The following is an 18,501-nucleotide window of genomic DNA, read 5'->3' on the forward strand; positions in this document are numbered from 1 at the left end:
AGTAGATTGGAGTCAGCTACTCAGACCAACTCAAACCTGAATCTCAGAGGCCCCAGCCCGGGTGGGGAGCTCACCCTCTCCTGGGGGTGTTGCAGCCACCACCACCCCTAGCACACCACCACCCCCAGACCCTGCCAGGCCCACATGTTTGTCGTGGTGGCCTCGAACCCACCACCCAGAAATGCACGAGAGAAGACCTTCCATTTCATACTTTTTATTTTATCTGCATCTTCTCTGCCTTCTCCCTCCCCCACCGGCTCCTGAGAGGGGGTGGAAGCCCCAGTTGGAAGGGAAGGGACTACTCTTGCCTCCCTGGGGGAGGGATGGTGTCCCCTGGGCCAGGCCCCAGTGATGGAGGAAGCAGGGGCCTCCCTGGCAGAGCAAGGGCATCGTCCAAGAGGCTGTGGCTGGGGCTGAGGCCCCTCGGATGCCCTGCAGCCCCGAGCCCCATGGGTCATCAGGAAGGTGAAGAGCAGAGAAGTCAGGGGGCGATGAGAGGTGTGTGCATGGTTGAGAGGTGGACACGGACGTCAGGGGCCAGGAGCAGAGACTAGGGAAGGTGGACTCGAGGTGGGGCCCTGAGAAGGAACCCTGGGTTATAGGGGCGACTGGGTGCGGGAGAAGGGTGCGCCAGGGAAAACGGGGGTGGGTGAGTGGGACAGGGTTGTGCTCCAAGAACCAGGCTCCCGGTAGAGGGGCCATGCTGCAGGGTCTGATCAGGGGCTGGCCCTGAGCAGAGGCCTGGCAGGGGAAAGGACGGGGACCCTGGGAGGGGAGTGGGGCCGAGGCCGTGGTGCTGCCATAGCCAACTCTCCAGGTTCGTGGATGCCAGCCCAGCTGGGCGTGGCCCCAAACCACCAATTTGTGCTTCTGGGTTGCTTGAGGGCCCCTAACGTGGCCTCCACCGAGCTGCGAAGGGTTCACAGGCAGCCAGCCCTCTGCGGCAGGCATCTGCTGTCCCCAGGACTCCTTCCCCAGCCCAGGTTTTCTGGAAATTTCCTTTCCTGCCCAGCCTGGGAGGCCCCCTGAGCTAGATCACCTGCCATCGCGGGGGGTGGGACATGGTGGTGGTGCTGGCGGTGGAGGGGAGCCATGCTGGGACGGTTCCTAGACTCAACTGCGGGGGTGTTCCTTCGCCCCCCAGATGACCAGGGGTCACTGTGCGGTTAGTCTGTCTAAGGGCTCCACCCCCACCCCCACCCCTCGTGTGCTGGTCTGTTTTCCCTCCTGTTTTGGACAGCAATCACTCAGACATGGAAGCCCCTGGGGTGGGATGGTGGGGAGAGGGCCAGTCTGGGGGCCACGTGGGTCTCAGAGAGCACCCTGGCCGTCCCCCTGGCAGCCGCTGTCACCGTGGACGATGAGCACCGGGAAGTAAAGGGCGTCCTCATAGCACGGTGGGCTTTCCAGGGGCTCTGTGTCCTCCCCGCGGCGCCCCAGCGGCCCCCCACTCAGGCTTCGGAAGACCCCCGGCGTGGCCCGACCCCCGGCTCCCAGCGAGAGGCGGCTGCGGCTGAAAGGCAGGCGGGGCCCGCTGGGCCGGGCGGGCGGCAGCGAGTTGCTGCTGACGGAGCGGCGGCAGCGCTGGCAGCCCCGGAGGTAGGCGCCCGAGCCGGCGCCCATGACCACGGCCTCCGAGTAGCTGGGCACGAGCTGCCGGTTGGAGCAGATGTGCCATTCGAGCTCGGTGAAGTCCACCGTGGCCACTCGGGAGAGCGGGGGCCCGCTGGGCACGGCGCCGGGCGGAGGCGAGCTGGCGCCGAAGAGCTTCTCCACCTGGTAGTGGACGTGGGCCGTGCCATAGGCCGCCACCACGCGCAGCGGCCAGGACAGCGTGGCCGCCGACACCAGCCAGAAGACCCAGGCACGCGCGTACCAGGGCGGGCTGCGCGGGTCGGCAAACACCATGAGGGACTCTCGGAAGTCCACGTCCTTCAGGTGCATGCCCTCGCGGGCCTCCAGGTAGTCGTCCAGGCCCTCGTTGGCGCTGAAGAAGCGGGCCCGCTGGGTGAGGTACGAGGCCTCGGCCTCGGCGCTGCCGAAGCTGAAGCACTTGGTGAAGCGCAGCCGCGTGGCCGCGTGGTCGGCCAGGCCCACGAGCTCCTTGGAGACGTCGCGGACGCCGTGCGCCGAGTAGTCGAACTCACCGCGCGCCGTGCGGCTGTCGGCCCGCTCGTGGTAGACCTGCGTAGTGGTGTAGGCGTCGCCGTTGCGGTAGCGGGTGATCTGGCGGGTGCGCCGCACGTAGTGGTAGCTGGTGGCCTTCCACCAGACGCAGGGCGGAGCCTGCTGCAGCCGGCGGATCAGGGCGAGCACCGTGCTGGCGTCGGTGCGCGGCGCCTGGCAGGACCGCACGTGACAGTGCCAGCACTCGGCCAGGTAGAGGAGGTAGAGGAGGGAGACAAAAGCCAGGGGGATGTACAGGTAGCCGTCGGAGCAGGGGCTGGCCGGGTAGGTGGGCGGCGGCCCCCCGCCTCCGCGGGCCAGGGCGGCCTCCGGCCCCAGGACCAGCCGGGGCACCGTGGCCAGACGGCACCAGGCCACCACGGCGCCGCAGGCGTGGATGAGCAGGGTGAGCAGCAGGCACTTCCAGTGCGACTCGCGGCACAGAGAGCTTCCCAGGGACTGCTTCAGGGGCCGCTGCTGCAGAAGGGGCAGAGAGAGGGGAGGCCCGGGTCAGCCCCGTGAAGGGGGTGGGGCTTGCTCCCCACTTTTCAGAGGCGGAAACTGAGACTCTGGGGGATGGAGGAGCGAGCTCCTGGCCTCACCCCTCTAGTCAACTCACAGCAGAGCCGCAGGGCTCCAACTATGTGCCCTGAGCCTGGCCTCCACTGTGCCCTGTCACCTCCCAGTCCGGAGCATGTAGGAGAAAACAGATTCATCTCTGCCACAAAAGGGAAGGGTACCCCAGACCCCCAACGACTGGCTGTTGAGAAAACTGCCTTCTGGTCTTGACTTTGCTCCTGATTTGCTGTGATTGCAGCCATATCCCTGCCCTCTCTGGGCACTGATTCCTGGACCTGGGAGTGTGGGAAGCCAGGGTGGCAGGGGGTCCTAGGGGTGAAGAGCCTAGGGGTGGCCTTAGGTGCCCGGGATTGGGTGCTGGCTCCACCACTGACTGTATGACTTGGCTAGTCCCCTCATCCTCTTTGGACCTCAGTTTCCTCATCTGTAAACTGGGGTTGTTTACAGTCAACTGGAGTTGTGACGAGTCAAGGAGATCCTATGTGTGAAGATCTTAGCATAGGGTCTGGCCAATGGAATAAATATTATTCCCATTACCCTGCAATCCCTCTGGTCCATTGGTCTAACTAGGGATGGCAGGAGACTTGGGAGAGGCTTTTAAGTAAATGAGAAAGAGGAAGAGAGAGAGGTGTGAGTCTGGAGGGAGGGGAGCAGATGGCAGGCAGTCCTCCACTCCCCATCTGCGCTGAGGGAGGAGGCGGGACACAGCTTCGGGGCAGCAGGGACCACTCCCTGGCCCAGGGACTCGGGCACATCCCCCTGGCAGAGCTTCCAGCCTGGCCCCCACTTTATCCCCAGATGCCCAGGGAGAGAAAAGAGGGAGGAGAGAAGGGGTGAAAAGGGGAAGAAGGAAGAGACGGTCTGGAGGAAACAGCATAGGTGGGGTTAAGGGGCCACCGTGTCTGCCACAGTCCCACCAGGCCCTGAGAGACCCAAGAGGAGAGGAACTGTCCCCAGCCCACCACAGGTGCCACCCCCCCCCCGACCCGCAGGGGCAGTCAGGTGCACATACCCTCATCCACCTCCAGGATTCACCCCACCCCACCCCAAGTTCATCGAAGAATCCACCCACCAGGAATGTGATCACTGCCTGTTTATCTGACACACACCAGCCCCTCACCAGTGCCCAGGGTACAACCCCCTTCCCCACGGTGACATGGTGCCAAGGTGCGTGTGCATTTGCCTCCCCCACCTCCCCGGGCCCACCCACCACAGGACACACAGAGGCACATACATGTTACACACTCACTGAAACCCAGGGACACACCTTACCTATCACAGTGCACATCCCCCATCCCTACCCCTACTGCAACCTGACACCCACACCCTACAGACCCACCCACAACACGGCTGCGCTCACACGCACTCACTCATTAGCACTTCACCCCAGCCACGGGGCCCCCAGTCCCTCACCTGACTGTAGGGCACATATGTCCCATTCAAGGTATGGGGAGCACCCACTGACATCCACACACCCACAAGCATCCTACATTCACCCAAACACACACATAGATCCACTCACTGCCTATCACCCGGACGCCCCACACTGGGCCCCACACCCCTGCAGATCCTCCTTAGGACTGAGGAGGGGCCATTCTGAGGGTCCCAACCAGCAGGATGGGCCCTGGGTTCTAACCTCTGGGAGAGGGAGAAGGGGTACCCAGAGGCCACCTCCCTTCCTCTCCCCTCTTCCCTCTGCTTCCTGCCACCACCACCACCACCCGCCCCCCCACCTAGTCCCTGCTACTGCTGCTGCATTGCAGGCTCCGCCCGGGCACCTCATGAACGGCTGGGCCGGGCCAGGGGCCTGACCCGGGGGCTCTGGGGAAGAAGGGCAGCGCTGCAGAATGGGGACGCGCAGGGGCCCCGTGCTGACGTCACAGGAGGGCGAGGCTGGATGAGGGGGCGTCGGGGGTGGGAGTTGTTCCCCATATCCCTTCCCAGCCGCCCCACCCCGACCCCCACGCGGGCCCCTAGGCCCCGAGACCCCTCGCAGGATACAGGTTACCCCAATGACGTCATTGACCATAGGGGCTCCGGACTTCCCTCCGCAGCCCCCGCTTTGGGGGTCGCCCCAGTTCTTGTCGCCCTCTCCCCTCTGCAGCCCCAGCTCCGACCCCCCATCACCCGGAGCCGGTACCTCCTCCCGCAGCGGCTCGCCGTCCGGAATGATCTCGGGCACGTCCCCGCTGTCGCCACCGCCGTCCTCGGGCATGGTGTCCTGGCTGCTTGGGCGGCCCCCGCCCGGGCCCGGGGCATGTTAGGAGGGAGCGCGGAGGGCTGCGGCGTGGCCCCGGAGGGCGTCCGCTCGGCTCAGCGGCCGCGGAGGGAGTGCGCGGAGCTCGAGCGCGGCGGCGGCGGCAGTGGCGGCGGCGTTGGCGGCCGCGGTGCCCGGCGCCCCGCCCTCCGCTGACCCCGCCCCCACGGCACCCGCGGCGCCGCCGGCAGCGCCTGGCACCGCGGGCACTGCCCCCGCCTCCAAGAAGCCCAGGCTGGGCGGACGGACGCCTGGGTTCCCCTCCTGCCGCGCTCGCACTTGCGACCTTGGACGAGTCCTTGCTTTCTGGAGCCTTAGTTATCCCCGCTGTAAATAGAATGTCGAGGGTGGGTAGGTGGGTGCCCGCGAGGTCCTATCTCTGAGGAGTAGGCCCAGGTCTAAGCCCACCCAGATCCCATCTCTGAAGCCTCGTTTGTGGCGGTAGTACAAGGGACAGTTACAGACCTGAATGCTGTGGTGAGCCTCATTAGCTGGACAGAGGCCCTGGGCTCTACTTGAAGTAGGCAAGCAGGAGGCCAGGACACCCTAGGCTTTGTGACATTGAGTTGGCACCCTCCACCCCAACCTCAGTTTTCCCACCTGTGAAATGGGCACAGGAATGTGTTGGAATCAAGGTACATTCATCATGTGGAACAGGGGCATGGGATTTGCCCTGCAGGAGAGGACCCCCCCCCCCCAGGTACTGGTGGCCCTAGTGCCGCTCCCTGACCCTCAGGGGCCTCCGATCTTCACATCTGACCCTGAGTCAGAGCCTAGGCCCCAAGGTAGACAGTCAGTGGGTAGGACATAGGGAGCTGCAATGCTGGGTGGATTTTGTTTTGTGATTTTTTTTTTTCCAAACAGTAACTCAAAGATCATTCTGTTCAACACCCCTACACATTTAAAGATGAAGTTAGTAACTGAAGTGGTAGAGAGGAAAGGACTGAATCAGAATTTCATCCATTTATTTTTTTATTTATTGGGTGCACATGTTTATCAGTGTCTTCTATATGCAAGTACTGTGAAGTATTCATAAGCATTGTGAAGACAAGTGTAGAAGTGGAGAATGACACAGGTCCTATTCTCATGGAATTTACATCCAGGGCAAACTACTGCAGCCAGAGGGAGCCTGGAGCCTGGCCTCCAGCATCCATTCCAAGCCAGGTCAGGACTCTTCACTTTGTCTCTGTGAGAGGCACACGTTGAACTGATTCTTAAAGGATAATTAGGTTTGGGGCAGGTGGGTGTGAAGGGTAAGGACACCCCAGGTGGAGGGGACTTCTGGGCAAAGGCACTGTGATTGGACCACGTGGATTGAGTTTGGAGAGCAGGAAGGCCACCTGGTGTAACTGGACACTGGGCAGCTAACTAGAGGCAGGTCAAAGAGGCCCTGATCTTGCTTTGGAGAAGTAGTGGCTGGAAGTCTGTGAGAAGGGAGACCCCTGAAGGCTGTCTTCATGAAAGGTGGGAATGAGAGAAAGGAGTCCCTGAGGTCACGAGTGAAGCTTGGGGGTCTCACTTCGAGATGACTGCAGGGGTGAGAATGACTCAGGAGTTTCAACTGCAGCTTCTGGAGACGAACCAGCACACCTCCACTGACATCTTCTGGACCACGGGAGAGTCGATGGGACGAGCCTAGTGTAGGATCCTATTCCAACTATTACCACCCAATTTCTGAGACTTCAGACCCGGACCTCGGTTTTCAATAGGTGCAAAGGGGGTGTGTGTGTATGTGTGCTTCTGTGGAGAACCCAGGCCGGTGTAATCGGTGTCTGTGTCTGTGTGGTGTGTGTTTCTATCCCGTGTGTGTATATGTGCATGTGTGTGTGTAGAACCCGGGCCCTCCAAGCACCAGGCCCCTGGGGTCTGCAGGATGGCAGCAGTGGCGGTAGGGAATTTCAGCACCAGACGACGGACAGCACCAGCGCGGAAAGGACGGGTGGGAGGCGGGAGGAGGAGTCAGAATCCCGGAGCTCGCTAGGCCCTGAGGTCACTGCTCAGCCCCAGTTCCTACCAACAGCGCCTCCCCGTGCACCCCTCACCTCCGCCTCTCCCGGACTCGGAGCCAGTACTGGGAGTAGAATGGAGGACGCGGAAGGAAAGCTAACACTGAGAAGGAGAAGCAAAAGCCCGAGGGACAGGGCTTGATCACAGTTCCACCGTCCCAGTCCCTCTTGGAGTACGTCTCGCGAGTGAAACTTCCTTCCCGGACTCCAGCCTCCGCCTGCTGTAGTCGTGGCAGGCCGAGCGTCAACTGCCCCACTGCGCAGGCGCGGGAATAATTATAACTCTAGCTCATCTATTGGCTGCTCCGCCGAGAACTAACAAACCCACTATCCAATCCGAGAGAGGCTCTACTAGCTCCGCCTATCCCTCCTCCCGGAAGTTGATTTCTGCCGAATCCGCTTCGGCGAGGGCGCGCCAGCAGCCAATTGGGAGAGGGGAGGGGCGAGCCAGCGCTGTGGAGGAGCCAATGGCAGGCGGCAGAGGATGACGCCGCCGACATGGCTGCTGTCGTCGGACAGTTCGGGGACGTGTCGGGCTTCTCGGTAACCTCGATCGGTGCCCAGGGAACGGAGCAGCTGCCTCGCTAGTATTCGTACCACGAAGCGACTCAGCGGGCCCTCGGAGAGAGCGAGCATCGGGGCCATGGCTTATCACTCGGGCTACGGAGCCCACGGTGCGTGGGGCGCGGGGCGGGCGGGGCGCGGGCCGACCCGCCCGAGGACGGTCGGCGGCGCGGCCCGCTCACCCTGAGGGAGAGGGGCAGCCGTGACTGCTGCCCAGGGCGGCGGATGTCATTCGGATTCCTGCCCCGTGAGGCTCGGCCACGCGTCCCGGACTTCACCCTCTCTGCCCAAACCCGAGATCAGATCGGGCGATGATAGCACTGCTAGGATCTCCCGTGCCCGACTCGGGCGTGAATGGGGTCTGCCTCCCAAACTTCCCTTCCCGGCCATGACCCTGGTAGGGTTCCTCACCAGTGCCTAGGGCCTCCCCGTTACCCAGCCGTCGCCTTTCCCATCCTTGTTCAATGCGGGGATGTGCTACCAGTTGTCTTCACCTAGCAAATTCAGTCTCCAAGATTCAGTTCAGAGATCAGTTCCCTTGAGGAGGCCCCCAGGAACCTTCAGGCGGGCAACTTCCAGGGGCGGCCTCAGTTCTTTCTTTACCCACATTTAGCACCTCCGGAAAAGAATCCCTCCTCGTAGTTCTTTCTGGATTAGTTACTCCTCATCCAGCTAGTGTCCCTCACTGATTGCTTGGTGCTCCCAAGACCCATACAGGGCTGTCCAGCCTGGGGAAGGAGCGGTGGTTTGGGCTTATGTTTGGTGTTCCTGTCACCTGCACACCCACAGGCTCCAAGCACAGGGCCCGGGCAGCTCCGGATCCCCCTCCCCTCTTCGATGACACAAGCGGTGGTTACTCCAGCCAGCCAGGGGGCTACCCAGCCCCAGGAGCAGACGTGGCCTTCAATGTCAACCACTTGCTTGGGGACCCTATGGCCAACATGGCTATGGCCTATGGCAGCTCCATCGCATCCCATGGGAAGGACATGATGAACAAGGAGGTGTGGCCCACCCCCAGGGCAAGGGTGGCAGGATTTCTGGCCAGGGCTGGGGCATCACGGGATCCCACCTAGTCTGCACAGTGGCCCTCAGGGAAGAGCAGACAGAGCACCCTGAGGTTCTGGGTGCAGCTCGTCCACAGCCTCCTCTCTCCCCTCTTAGCTGCACCGTTTTGTGTCTGTGAACAAACTCAAGTATTTTTTCGCTGTGGACACAGCCTACGTGGCCAAGAAGCTAGGGCTGCTGGTCTTCCCCTACACACACCAGGTGAGCTGCCTAACAGAGGAGCTGGTGGGCCCCCTTGCCTCCTGCCTCCTGCCCCAGAGCCTGGCCCCCAGATCTCAGCCCCCTCCTTTGCTCTCTTGTCTGCTTCTCCTCACCTGGCCGCTGCTGCCACCTCCAGAACTGGGAAGTGCAGTACAGTCGTGATGTGCCTCTGCCCCCACGGCAAGACCTCAACGCCCCCGATCTCTATATCCCCAGTGAGTCTTTGATCTGGGCTGCAGGATGTGGGGCCAGGTGGGGGGGGGAGTGGGCGGGAACTTGTGCCTTGAGGCACCAATGAGGAGAGACAGGCTCATGTGTTGGTTCAGCATCTGCTCTTGGTGATCTTGTGTGTGGCTTTTGTGGTATCCCTAGACACCAGATAGACAGAATGGGGTGACCAGCCGCTTCCTGGGTGCGCTCCCCGGATACTCCCCTTTGCAACCTCCCTGCCACCTGACCTGGACCATGTCCCTCCCCAGCCTGGAGCCCAAGGTTTAGACCTGGCTCTGCAACTTCCAGCTATGGGACCTCAGGGGGCTCCTTTCATGCTCCTGAAGAAGCTGGAATAAAAACAGTTCCTACCACAGAGAACTGTGGTGGGCATTCAATGAGGGGATGTGTGTGCTCAGCCAGCACTTGGCACATAGGAAGCAGGCAGTAAATATAAGCTGTTATCACTGTGCTACTTGTCCTCCAAGGCCTGCTCCAGCATCCCCTCCTCTGAGGATGTGGGTACTCCCTCTGGGTTCCCACAACCACCTGTCTGCATGGCATGGGTCAGGCCGCACACACTGCGCTGTGGCTGGCAGACTCCGCCTCTGACTCCTCTCTGTCCCAGGCCCTGCACAAGGCACGGCCCCTGGTGGACATGCTGGAGGAGGGGATTATGCCCGGGTCGACTCCCAGAAGGGCAGCCAGACAGCCCAGGTGCCCTGGGACAGCCACAGTTCCTCTTCCCCGCTTCATTCCATTTCCCTCTCAGAGGCACTGCCATTCCCGTTTTACACACTGAAGCCAAGGCTTGGAGAGGTTTGAGCATCTTTGAGGACACACAGCTCACAGGTGGTAGAACTAGTTTCTTGACTCCAGACACTATGCCCTCTTGTGGGTACATCAGTTTTAGCGCTATCAGGGAGCAGAAGACAGGACTGATGAGTTGAAATTGCTGTGAAAAGGCAGCTGCCATCTGAGCTTTTGTGAAAATAGCAGAGGTGACTTTGGCACGCGAGGTAGTTTCTGAGACACAGCAGGAAGCTTTGGTGAGTTTCCTAGTATAGGAGAGGGCTTGGTGGTCCTGAGAGAAGGACATTTACACAACAGGAGGGCTCAGCAGGAAAAGGCCTCCCAAGCAGGGCACTGGGGGTCTGAGGGTAGAGGTGAAGCATGTGGGGTTATTCAGTGAAGGAAGTATGGGGGTGTCAGTGGCTCTGAATACCTAGGGATGGGGTGTGGGGGCTCTGATTGAGGAAACCAGGCTGTTGGCATCTCTCTGGCTCTTGACAGCAATGGCCTTCATCACCTACGTGCTGCTGGCTGGGATGGCACTGGGCATTCAGAAAAGGTCAGTGCCAACCCGTCCCGATTCCCACCACTTCCCTACTCCTGACTCCTCTCCCACCTCCCTGGGGGATCTGTGCCAACTCCCAAGTCCGTCCATGCCCCTAGTCTCACCCCTGCCTCAGGACGGCTGGTTTGGGACTCCCTTCACCCCGCCCCCACACGGCCACAGGTTCTCCCCAGAGGTGCTGGGCCTGTGTGCAAGCACAGCGCTGGTGTGGGTTGTGATGGAAGTGCTGGCCCTGCTCCTGGGCATCTACCTGGCCACCGTGCGCAGCGACCTGAGTACCTTCCACCTGCTGGCCTACAGCGGCTACAAATATGTGGGGTGAGCACCTGTGGGCCGAGCGGGAGGCCGCCTGCTGCCCGGGGTTCCTGGCCTGCCCAGTGGTAGCCTCAAACTGTGACTCTGGACCCCCTCTGCCCACCCAGCTCTTCTTTATTAGAGGGAGTGCCTGTTCTCAGCAGCCTACTCAGGAGCTGGTAGTGTTGCTCAGGAGGTCAGGAATGTGCTAGAGTCACCCGGGACCTCAGGGGAGAAGGGTGAGCTGGGGTGGTGAAGGGGGTCTTGGATCCAGGTCCAAGGACCAAGTCCTGGCCTTCCCAATTCATTCTGAGTCTAGGTCCCTGGCAGGGGGTGGGGTGCAGATTGAGGGTAAAGGGCCCCAGTGATGGTAGCTGGGGTCTGGGCTGGGCTCTGGGGCAGTCTCAGGCCTGGACCCTCGGGGGTCTCCAGTCTTTTCTTCCTCCCTCCTGCCCCCGCCCCCTGTAGGATGATCCTCAGTGTCCTCACGGGCCTGCTCTTCGGCAGCGATGGCTACTACGTGGCGCTGGCCTGGACTTCGTCCGCACTCATGTACTTCATTGTGAGTCCGGGGCTGGCTCCTCTTTGCCTGGGGTCGGAGCTGCGGACAGGCCTCCTCCTCCCGGCCCAGCTTCAGCTCTCTCCTTTCTTCCAGGTGCGCTCTTTGCAAACAGCAGCCCTGGGACCCGACAGCATGGGGGGCCCGGCCCCCCGACAACGTCTCCAGCTCTACCTGACACTGGGAGCTGCAGCCTTTCAGCCCCTTATCATATACTGGCTGACTTTCCATCTGGTCCGGTGACCCCCATCCCTGCTGGCACTGATTTTTCCATACATTGAAGATTCGATTTCCTTGATTCTGTTTGACCCTTGTTTCTGGGGCTTGTGGAGGTGATTTGCTAACACTTCTCGGTCTTTGCATTGGCCAGGGGACAGGGATCACCACTTTTCTCCAAGGAAGGGGATCCAGGGAGGTCTTCCTGGAGTTGGTGGCCTTGATACTGCCTTGGAAGGCAGATGGAAGTGTTTCAACAGACATAGTTGTTTATATGTGGCTGGGAAAGTGAAGTGGAAGCAGGCAGCTGCTAAGGAGACCTCGAAAGCCTCCAATCCATCTGAGGCGGTCCTAGAGGGGTCTGTAGGCTAGTGGGGTGCTTCCCCCTGTTTCCCCCCATCTCTTCTCTAAGCCTTTTAGGAGCAGAACGGGGCCCATGTGTTTGCAGTAGTTTATTCATATTTTGTCACAAATGGCCGGGGAGGGGGTGCCATACTCCTCCAGGCAACATAGAAAATAGGTCCAAGAGACTGGGTAGGCTGGGGTTGGGGCAAGTGGGGACAGGAAGGGGTCTGGAGAGACAGCCTGGGGGAGGGGAGAGGGCAGACTAGGGGTGGGACTGCCCCCCTGCTGAGCCTGCTCATTCCCGGTGTGGGTACCCCCCCACCTGCAGGGGGAGCCTCAAGGTGGGGGATGGAGGAGGCGGCCCAGAACTTCCAGGGTCAAGCCCTGCCCCTTGGCAGGGCCTAAATTCCCCCTGAAGCGGACAAGGCCGAAGGTCCCACCCCTTCCAGGACTGACTGCCATGCCCACAGGCTGGCAGAGGAGCTCCTGCCCCTGTTGAGAGATCTGCCCAGCCCTAGTCCAAGGGGAGGGGGCTCTGAAGGCGGGAAGTCCCCGCAGCAGCAGTTTGGGGGGTGGAGAGGAGGCTGGGGGCACCAGTGCCCCCTCCCTCCCCAGGGCTGAGGCCTCTGCGGCCCAGGGGCAGGGCTGGGGGTGCACAGGCGTCCGGTCCGTTCTGGGCTCACTCCCTGGCCGGCTTCCCCCTTAGAAACTCACCAACGTATAAACCATACTGTGGGAAGACACGGCAGTGAGCCAAGTCACAAGCGCACCCGGCTACTGGCCACCCACCCTGTTGCACCCCAGTTATCAAGGGCAAAGGGCAGGAACTTGGGGCCCAACCGTCCCTGGGATTGAAGGGATGGTGCCTGGCACATCCCTTCCCTGACTTCTGACTGCAGCGGGCAGGGCCTCACCTGTACAGGTAATAGAAGAAGGAGAGCAGGTAGAAGGCAAGTTTGCACCAGGACTCCTTCTGGCAGTAGTTGAGAATGTCAGCATTCATGATGGAGACAGCATCATACATGACCTCAGAACCATCTGCAGGGCGGTGGAAGTACCTGGGGGGAGAGAGGGGTCTGAGTGCCCACCGTTAAGGCTCCCACCCACATCCTGCCGGCTCCCCCATCTCACCCTCCCAAAGGCGGCGGCTGCCCTCACCTCCAGAGGTGGTAGAAGAGGAGGGGGATGTTGAGGCCCAGGGTCACCCACTCAGCTGCACACAGAAACATCAGACAGAAGAGGCCGTGGATGGAGTATTCTGGGACCACCAGCTGGGGAGTGAGGGTGAGAGGTCAGCGGCCAGGTGCTAGGACAGATCCAAGCTTCAAGGGCCCTTGGGAAGTGCCCACCCACCATGACCTCTGGGATTAAAAGGGCTTCTAGCCTCCCACTCCCTCCCACGTGGCAGAGCAGATCAAACAGACCACAGAGGAGGAAAGCCCGGCTCTGGGTCACAGTGGGGCTGCGCTGGACTAGGAGCCTTCCGCCCCTAGCCCTGACACTGACCTTCCTCAGTAGGCAGCAAATGCGTTCGATATTTTTTAAACGCTCGCGCTGTCGGGGAGGAAAAGACAGCAACGGTGAACGTGAAGGAGCGGGCACTGGATGGCGCCCCGCCGCACTCCCACGCCCCCCACTCCCTGCACGTGGCCACCAGGGGGCGCCAGAGCAGGCTCTGCGGCGTTTTCGGCGGCGCGGCAGGGAAGCAGCCGCGCGGTCCCCATAGCGACCGTCACCATGGAGGGATCTTCACCCGCGTCTCCAAGGCAACGGCCCAGAGCCCGGCAACGGCTGCCCCGCCAGGAGGAACCCGAGCCCTGAGCCCGCGCCAGGTGTTTGCTGGGGGCGGGGACAGACAAGAGGAAGGGGCACGGCCACCGCCCCCCACACACACACCCCCGTCTTCCCGTCTCCCCGCCGCCCTCCACCCGCGACATATGGAAAGACAGACGGACGGACACACCTCGGCGCAGCACATGTATCACTTACTGCCCGCGCTGGGTTGCCCTGGTCGATGGGGTTCTTGAAGTCAGTCCGCAGCTCGTCAAAGGCTATGATCTGGGGGAGGGGCGTGTGCCCGTCAGGGTTGGGGCAACAGCTTATGGCCCTCCCACCCATTTGTCTCTGGTGTGAGATTCACACATGGATGGGGATCGACCCAGATGAAGCTTGCTGCAAAGGTAGAGAAACTGAGGCCCAGAGAAGGGTGGGGCCTGGCCCAAGGTCACACAACAGTTTGGGATGGAATTCTAGTGTGCTGATGCCCACTTCAGAACATGTCTACTACACCTCCATCCAAAACATCCCAAGAGATAGTGTCTTGTCTGCAGGCCCTGTGCTGAACACTGGGCCCCAGAAGCCTGGGACACAGTCCCTGTCTGGGAGGAACCCCAGGCTTAGAAGGACAACTGTGAACCGCATTCCAGGGTGATCAGGGCCGCGGAGTACAGAACCTGGGGTAGGTGCCTGATCCAGCATGGGGTGGGGATGGGGAGTTCAGGCTGGACTCGGAGCAGGTGTTTGGTGAACAAATGGGGGGAAGAGCAGTGGGAACAGCAGGTACAGTGGCAGAGGGTTGGAAGAACAAGGAACATTCAGGAAGCTGTAGGTTCTATGCGGCTAGAGTGAAAGTGTAAGGTGAGTGGGAATGGTGAACAATGGGCTGGAGTGGTCAGCAGCGTCAGACGTGGGGGCCTTGTAAAGCAGGGCCAGATATTTGGACCTGAACACAAACGTACAAGGGAGCCATTGAGGGGTAGAAAGCAGCAGAGCGAGGGCTGTCAGGTAGATGTTCTAGGGTTGAACGAGCAGGAAGTACATATTGGCTAACAGTCCCTGCCAAGACATACACGATGCTTCCTTTATGCCAACAGGCTTTATGTTTAATGCTTGCAACAGCTTGATGATGTAGGAGCTGTATTATCACTTTCATTTTGCAGATGAGGAAACTGAGATATATTAAATGACTTGTCCAAGGCCACATAGCTAGTTAGTGGCAAGCCAGGATTCTAAACCACTTGGATTCCAGAGTTAAAATTGTAAACACTTTACTACACTCAAGCCAGACCAGTCAGGGGACTTTTGGATGTTTGGGGTGCAGACTGGGTGCTGGGGGCGGGTAGGCGAGGCATGGCGATCTGAGTGAAGAGAGGGCAGTGGGGATGCAGAGGTGTGGATGGGCTCCAGAGCTATTTAGAAGCCAGACTCTGGAGGGCTTGAATGACAGTGAAGTAGAGGCAAAGGGGCCCAAGGAGACTTTGGATGTTGGGGCATCTGGTGGTGGGCACTGTCTTCATTGGGATGGGAACTCTTGAGGGAGCAGGTGTTTCAGAGGATGACGAGATGGACCTGAGGGGAGCTGGCCTGGGAGGAAGGCTGGCAGAGGAGCCTTCTGGGGTCCCCTCCCCTCAGCACCAGCCCCAGGATGAGGCAGCGGGCCCAACACCCCCAAGCATCCCAGACCCCATAAGGCTCGAAGTGAGAGAACACGGGCTTCCTGGAGGGAGCTGGGGCCATCTGGAACTGCTCCCCCAATTCCCCCCCAACTCTGGGCAGCCGCTTGCCTGTTAGGCACAGCAATGGGGTCCAGCAGGGAGCGGAAGGGTGCCGTCTGTCTGCCCCAGAGCTGGCACCACCAGCAGGCGGCGGGTGTCGCGCCTCCCACCCCCCAGGCTGCCTGGCGCTGACTCAGCCCCCTGGAACAAACAACCCCCAATGGTGACAGCAGACACGCGTCACTCACCACCAGGGTTGCCTAGCGACCAGTGGGGCCTGGGCTCAGGGTCTGTGGTGGGATCTGGGGTCCTGCCCTGGAAGGTTCTAGCTCTTACCAATTTGGATTGAGAACCACACCTCTTCTCCCCACCCGCACACCCCTTGGCAAGCCTTGCCCTGGACTTACATACACTTGGCCTCATGTACAACAAGCCTACTTTACCAATGAGGAAATGGACGCAGGACAAGAGACTTGCTATGATTGCCCAGCTAAACAGCTGAGCGAACACAATGCCTGACATGTAATATGTACTCAATAAATATTTTCTGAGAATGCCTGGGCCCTTTTTTCCAGCCTGGGAGCCCCACAGGGGCAAAGCCTGAGTCTTATTCATCCTAGTCTTCCCCAGAACTGCCCAGAGCCTGGTTCTCAGGAGCGTGGACACAGGCGTGCTGAATGGAGGACTACTCTGAGGACCCCCGGAGCACAGGGACCCCCACAGAGGCTGTGGGAGGCCTCTGGGTGGGGAAAGGCCCAGAAAGGGGCTTTTTGAATTCCAGGAGCCTTTCTTCCAGGAGCTGGTTCGCTCTGTGTGCCCAGACTGTGACTCTCAATTCCTTCCAGTCCTCAGGACTCCAGCCACCACCCCGCAGGATAGTCCAAGGCCCTGGCATGAGACAGAAGGCTCAGGGAGATCAAGAAGGACCCAGGGGAGATGCAGAAAGAGAAAGACAAACAGAGAAGCGGGCAGAGGAAAGAAAAAGCAACCGAGAGGCCCACAGAAAGAGGCAAAGTCAGGGGAGAGAGGCCGCAGAGTGGGTGTGTGTCTGAAGGTGCCTATGGGGCTCACTCCTCACACAGGAGGGGCGCAGTCAGAGTCCATGGAATCCTGGTGTAAAAGAGACAGGTGGCAGGGGGCAGCAGGGGATGATGAGGGAGAGACGGGTCAAGAGCCAGGGAGGATCATGAAGCAGGCAGGCAGCAGGTCCCAGGAAAAGAAGGGAGTGATGAAGTGGGGAGACCCAGAGAGAAGCTGGTAAGGCACTGGGAAGGAAGAGGATGGAAGGGGGACTAGAGAGAGGGCTGGCAGGGCACAAAGCGATGACCAGGGAGGTGTGCGCTGGACGTACAGGCAGAGGATGCGGAGCAGAGCGAGCCAGGGCCAAGATGCACAGGCCGTGTGGAGGGGATGGGGTGGTGGCCGAAACCTCAGGGGACAGAGAAGAAAGGGCAGTAAAGAGGCAGGGCAGGGGTCCCAAAAAAGAAGCTGGAGGCTGACTGACAGTTCTGCAGTGATGGAAGGGAGACAGGCAGGGGAGAAGGCCCCAGAGATTGGGGGAGAGGGACCCTCTCTCAGGGAAGGCAATCAGCATAAGGGATGAGAAACGGACATTTCGAAGAACCAGGTGTGAGGCAAGGCCGGAGTGAGAGACAGACCCAGAGAGACAGGAGACAAAGGGGAAAGTGGGGGCAGGAAGAGGAGGAAAGCTGGAAGTGCGGAGAAAACCTAGTGGGGGGAAGCCCAGACAGGAGCGGGCAGGGAAACCCAAGGTGAGCTGGTTAGATCTCTGGGGTTGCTTACAGCCAATCGATGCAGGGTCTCGGGTGGGGGTGGGGGCTTGGGGTGGGACGGGAAAGGGTTAATGGGCTCTGCGATCTGTGGGTCCTGTAAACAGATGCAGTTGCCATAGCAACCAGCTCCATCACTCTGGCTGGAAAAACCCACAAAGGGGGTGGGGAGATCAGACAGACAAACTGCCCGTTGGACAACGGGGGCGACTAAATGGTGGAGGGGGGGGCGGGAAACAGGAGGAAGCAAAGTAGCAAGAATCCCAGAATTTCGCTTCACACCCCAAGGCTGCATGGGGCAGGGGAGGGGGGTCAGGGACCCACTGACATACCCACAGACAGGCGGGGGCGGCGGAGAAAGTGGGGCCCCCGGAAAGGAAGCTGATGATGGGGGGTGTTCATGGGGTGAACAGCAGCCGACTGATGGGCGATAGCGGAGAGAAGGCTCCAAGTTTCTCCGGGCCCTGAGACCATCCATCCGTCCCCCTCCCATTCCCTGCGCCCCTGCCCCCACCCCGCCCCCAGCCCCAGCCCGGCCTTACGTGCCAGATGACAAAGAAGATGAGGGAGGCGCACAGCACCAGGGTGAGCATGTAGCAGAACGCGGCGAAGGTGAACGCCATGGCCCCCGCGCCTGGCGGCGGCCCGGGGGGCGCCAGCGCGGGGCCCGGGCGCAAGGGGACGCCCCCCCGGCCGGCGCTTAGGGCCGGCCGGGCATGGCCCGCAGGGCTCGGGCGCGGGCTCGGGGGGCGCGGGCAGCGCGGCCTGGTTTGGGGCCGCGGGGCCGTGGGGCGCGCGGGGCGCGGGCCGGTGGGCTCGGGGGGCGCGTCCGCTGCCGGCTGCCCGGGCCCCGATCGCTCATCCTGCGATCCCTCGCCCGCGGCTCCCTCGCTCGCCAGCCCGCGAAGCCGGCGGGGCGGAGCCGGGGGCGGGGCCGCCGTGCGAGCAGCCTCGGGCGGGCGGGGCCGGGTCTCCGTGCGCCCCTCCGCCAGCCCGGCCTGGGCGCCACCCCCGCCCCAACCTCAGGGACACGTAAGCATGGACGCACATGCCCGGCATACCCCCCCTCTCCCAGCAACCACACAACGAACCCACCGCAGCCACACTCGGTCCGCTCAGACGGGCACACACACTGTTCTCACACACCGCCAGGAAGCTGGGCTGAGGTCTGAAGTGCAAAGCACTTGTCAACGTCCGTCCACCGTCCGTGCGAGGGGCAGACGCACCTGGCTTGAACCCAGAGCAAGCCAGGAGGCTTCAGGGGACGCAGGCGGCTTCAGGGGACGCAGGCCGGGAACAACGGGCCGATCCCGCAGGCCCGCCGCCCGCTCCAGCTGCGGCCCAACTCCCCATCCCGAGCCGCCTGTGTGGGTGTCGGCGGCGGCTCCCCAGGTGCTC

At 61.3% G+C, this 18,501-nt stretch overlaps 3 protein-coding genes across 4 annotated transcripts; 1 reads left to right on the forward strand and 2 right to left on the reverse strand.

The window, feature by feature from the left end:
• Positions 1-1,311: 1,311 nt before the first annotated feature.
• On the reverse strand, positions 1,312-4,960 carry TMEM151A (transmembrane protein 151A). Its single transcript, XM_055583322.1, has 2 exons — positions 4,886-4,960; positions 1,312-2,643 (listed from the first exon to the last, which is right to left on the reverse strand). Exons 1-2 carry the CDS (start codon positions 4,958-4,960, stop codon positions 1,312-1,314), a joined length of 1,407 nt encoding a protein of 468 aa, XP_055439297.1.
• A 2,505-nt stretch (positions 4,961-7,465) lies between these two features.
• Positions 7,466-11,556, forward strand: YIF1A (Yip1 interacting factor homolog A, membrane trafficking protein). Of its 2 annotated transcripts, XM_055580758.1 has the most exons (8): positions 7,468-7,682; positions 8,362-8,573; positions 8,734-8,838; positions 8,975-9,053; positions 10,342-10,399; positions 10,568-10,723; positions 11,168-11,261; positions 11,355-11,556. In XM_055580758.1, exons 1-8 carry the CDS (start codon positions 7,652-7,654, stop codon positions 11,499-11,501), a joined length of 882 nt encoding a protein of 293 aa, XP_055436733.1. In that variant the 5' UTR covers positions 7,468-7,651; the 3' UTR covers positions 11,502-11,556. The 2 variants fall into 2 exon arrangements, with proteins under 2 accessions (XP_055436734.1, XP_055436733.1); XM_055580759.1 differs by lacking the exon at positions 10,568-10,723 and having other exon boundaries at positions 7,466-7,682.
• Positions 11,557-12,521: 965 nt separating this feature from the next.
• On the reverse strand, positions 12,522-17,805 carry CNIH2 (cornichon family AMPA receptor auxiliary protein 2). The gene is made up of 6 exons (XM_055580760.1): positions 17,646-17,805; positions 13,809-13,877; positions 13,326-13,373; positions 12,978-13,090; positions 12,734-12,877; positions 12,522-12,549 (listed from the first exon to the last, which is right to left on the reverse strand). Exons 1-6 carry the CDS (start codon positions 17,724-17,726, stop codon positions 12,522-12,524), a joined length of 483 nt encoding a protein of 160 aa, XP_055436735.1. The 5' UTR covers positions 17,727-17,805.
• Positions 17,806-18,501: the final 696 nt, after the last annotated feature.

The sequence above is a fragment of the Bubalus kerabau genome, chromosome 5 (genome assembly GCF_029407905.1).
Source record: "Bubalus kerabau isolate K-KA32 ecotype Philippines breed swamp buffalo chromosome 5, PCC_UOA_SB_1v2, whole genome shotgun sequence".
NCBI classification, from domain to species: domain Eukaryota; kingdom Metazoa; phylum Chordata; class Mammalia; order Artiodactyla; family Bovidae; genus Bubalus; species Bubalus kerabau.

Excerpts from the sequence above, each read along its gene's own strand:
- TMEM151A (XM_055583322.1), bottom strand. The coding sequence starts at position 4,960 with ATGCCCGAGGACGGCGGTGGCGACAGCGGGGACGTGCCCGAGATCATT. Across the intron at positions 2,644-4,885 it reads GCGAGCCGCTGCGGGAGGAG|CAGCGGCCCCTGAAGCAGTC; the intron begins GTACCGGCTCCG and ends CCCCTTCTGCAG.
- YIF1A (XM_055580758.1), top strand. The coding sequence starts at position 7,652 with ATGGCTTATCACTCGGGCTACGGAGCCCACG. Across the intron at positions 9,054-10,341 it reads CCCCGATCTCTATATCCCCA|CAATGGCCTTCATCACCTAC; the intron begins GTGAGTCTTTGA and ends GGCTCTTGACAG. Across the intron at positions 10,724-11,167 it reads AGCGGCTACAAATATGTGGG|GATGATCCTCAGTGTCCTCA; the intron begins GTGAGCACCTGT and ends CGCCCCCTGTAG.
- CNIH2 (XM_055580760.1), bottom strand. The coding sequence starts at position 17,726 with ATGGCGTTCACCTTCGCCGCGTTCTGCTACATGCTCACCCTGGTGCTG. Across the intron at positions 13,878-17,645 it reads TCTTCTTTGTCATCTGGCAC|ATCATAGCCTTTGACGAGCT; the intron begins GTAAGGCCGGGC and ends CCCCTCCCCCAG. Across the intron at positions 12,550-12,733 it reads TTCTTCTATTACCTGTACAG|TATGGTTTATACGTTGGTGA; the intron begins GTGAGGCCCTGC and ends GTCTTCCCACAG.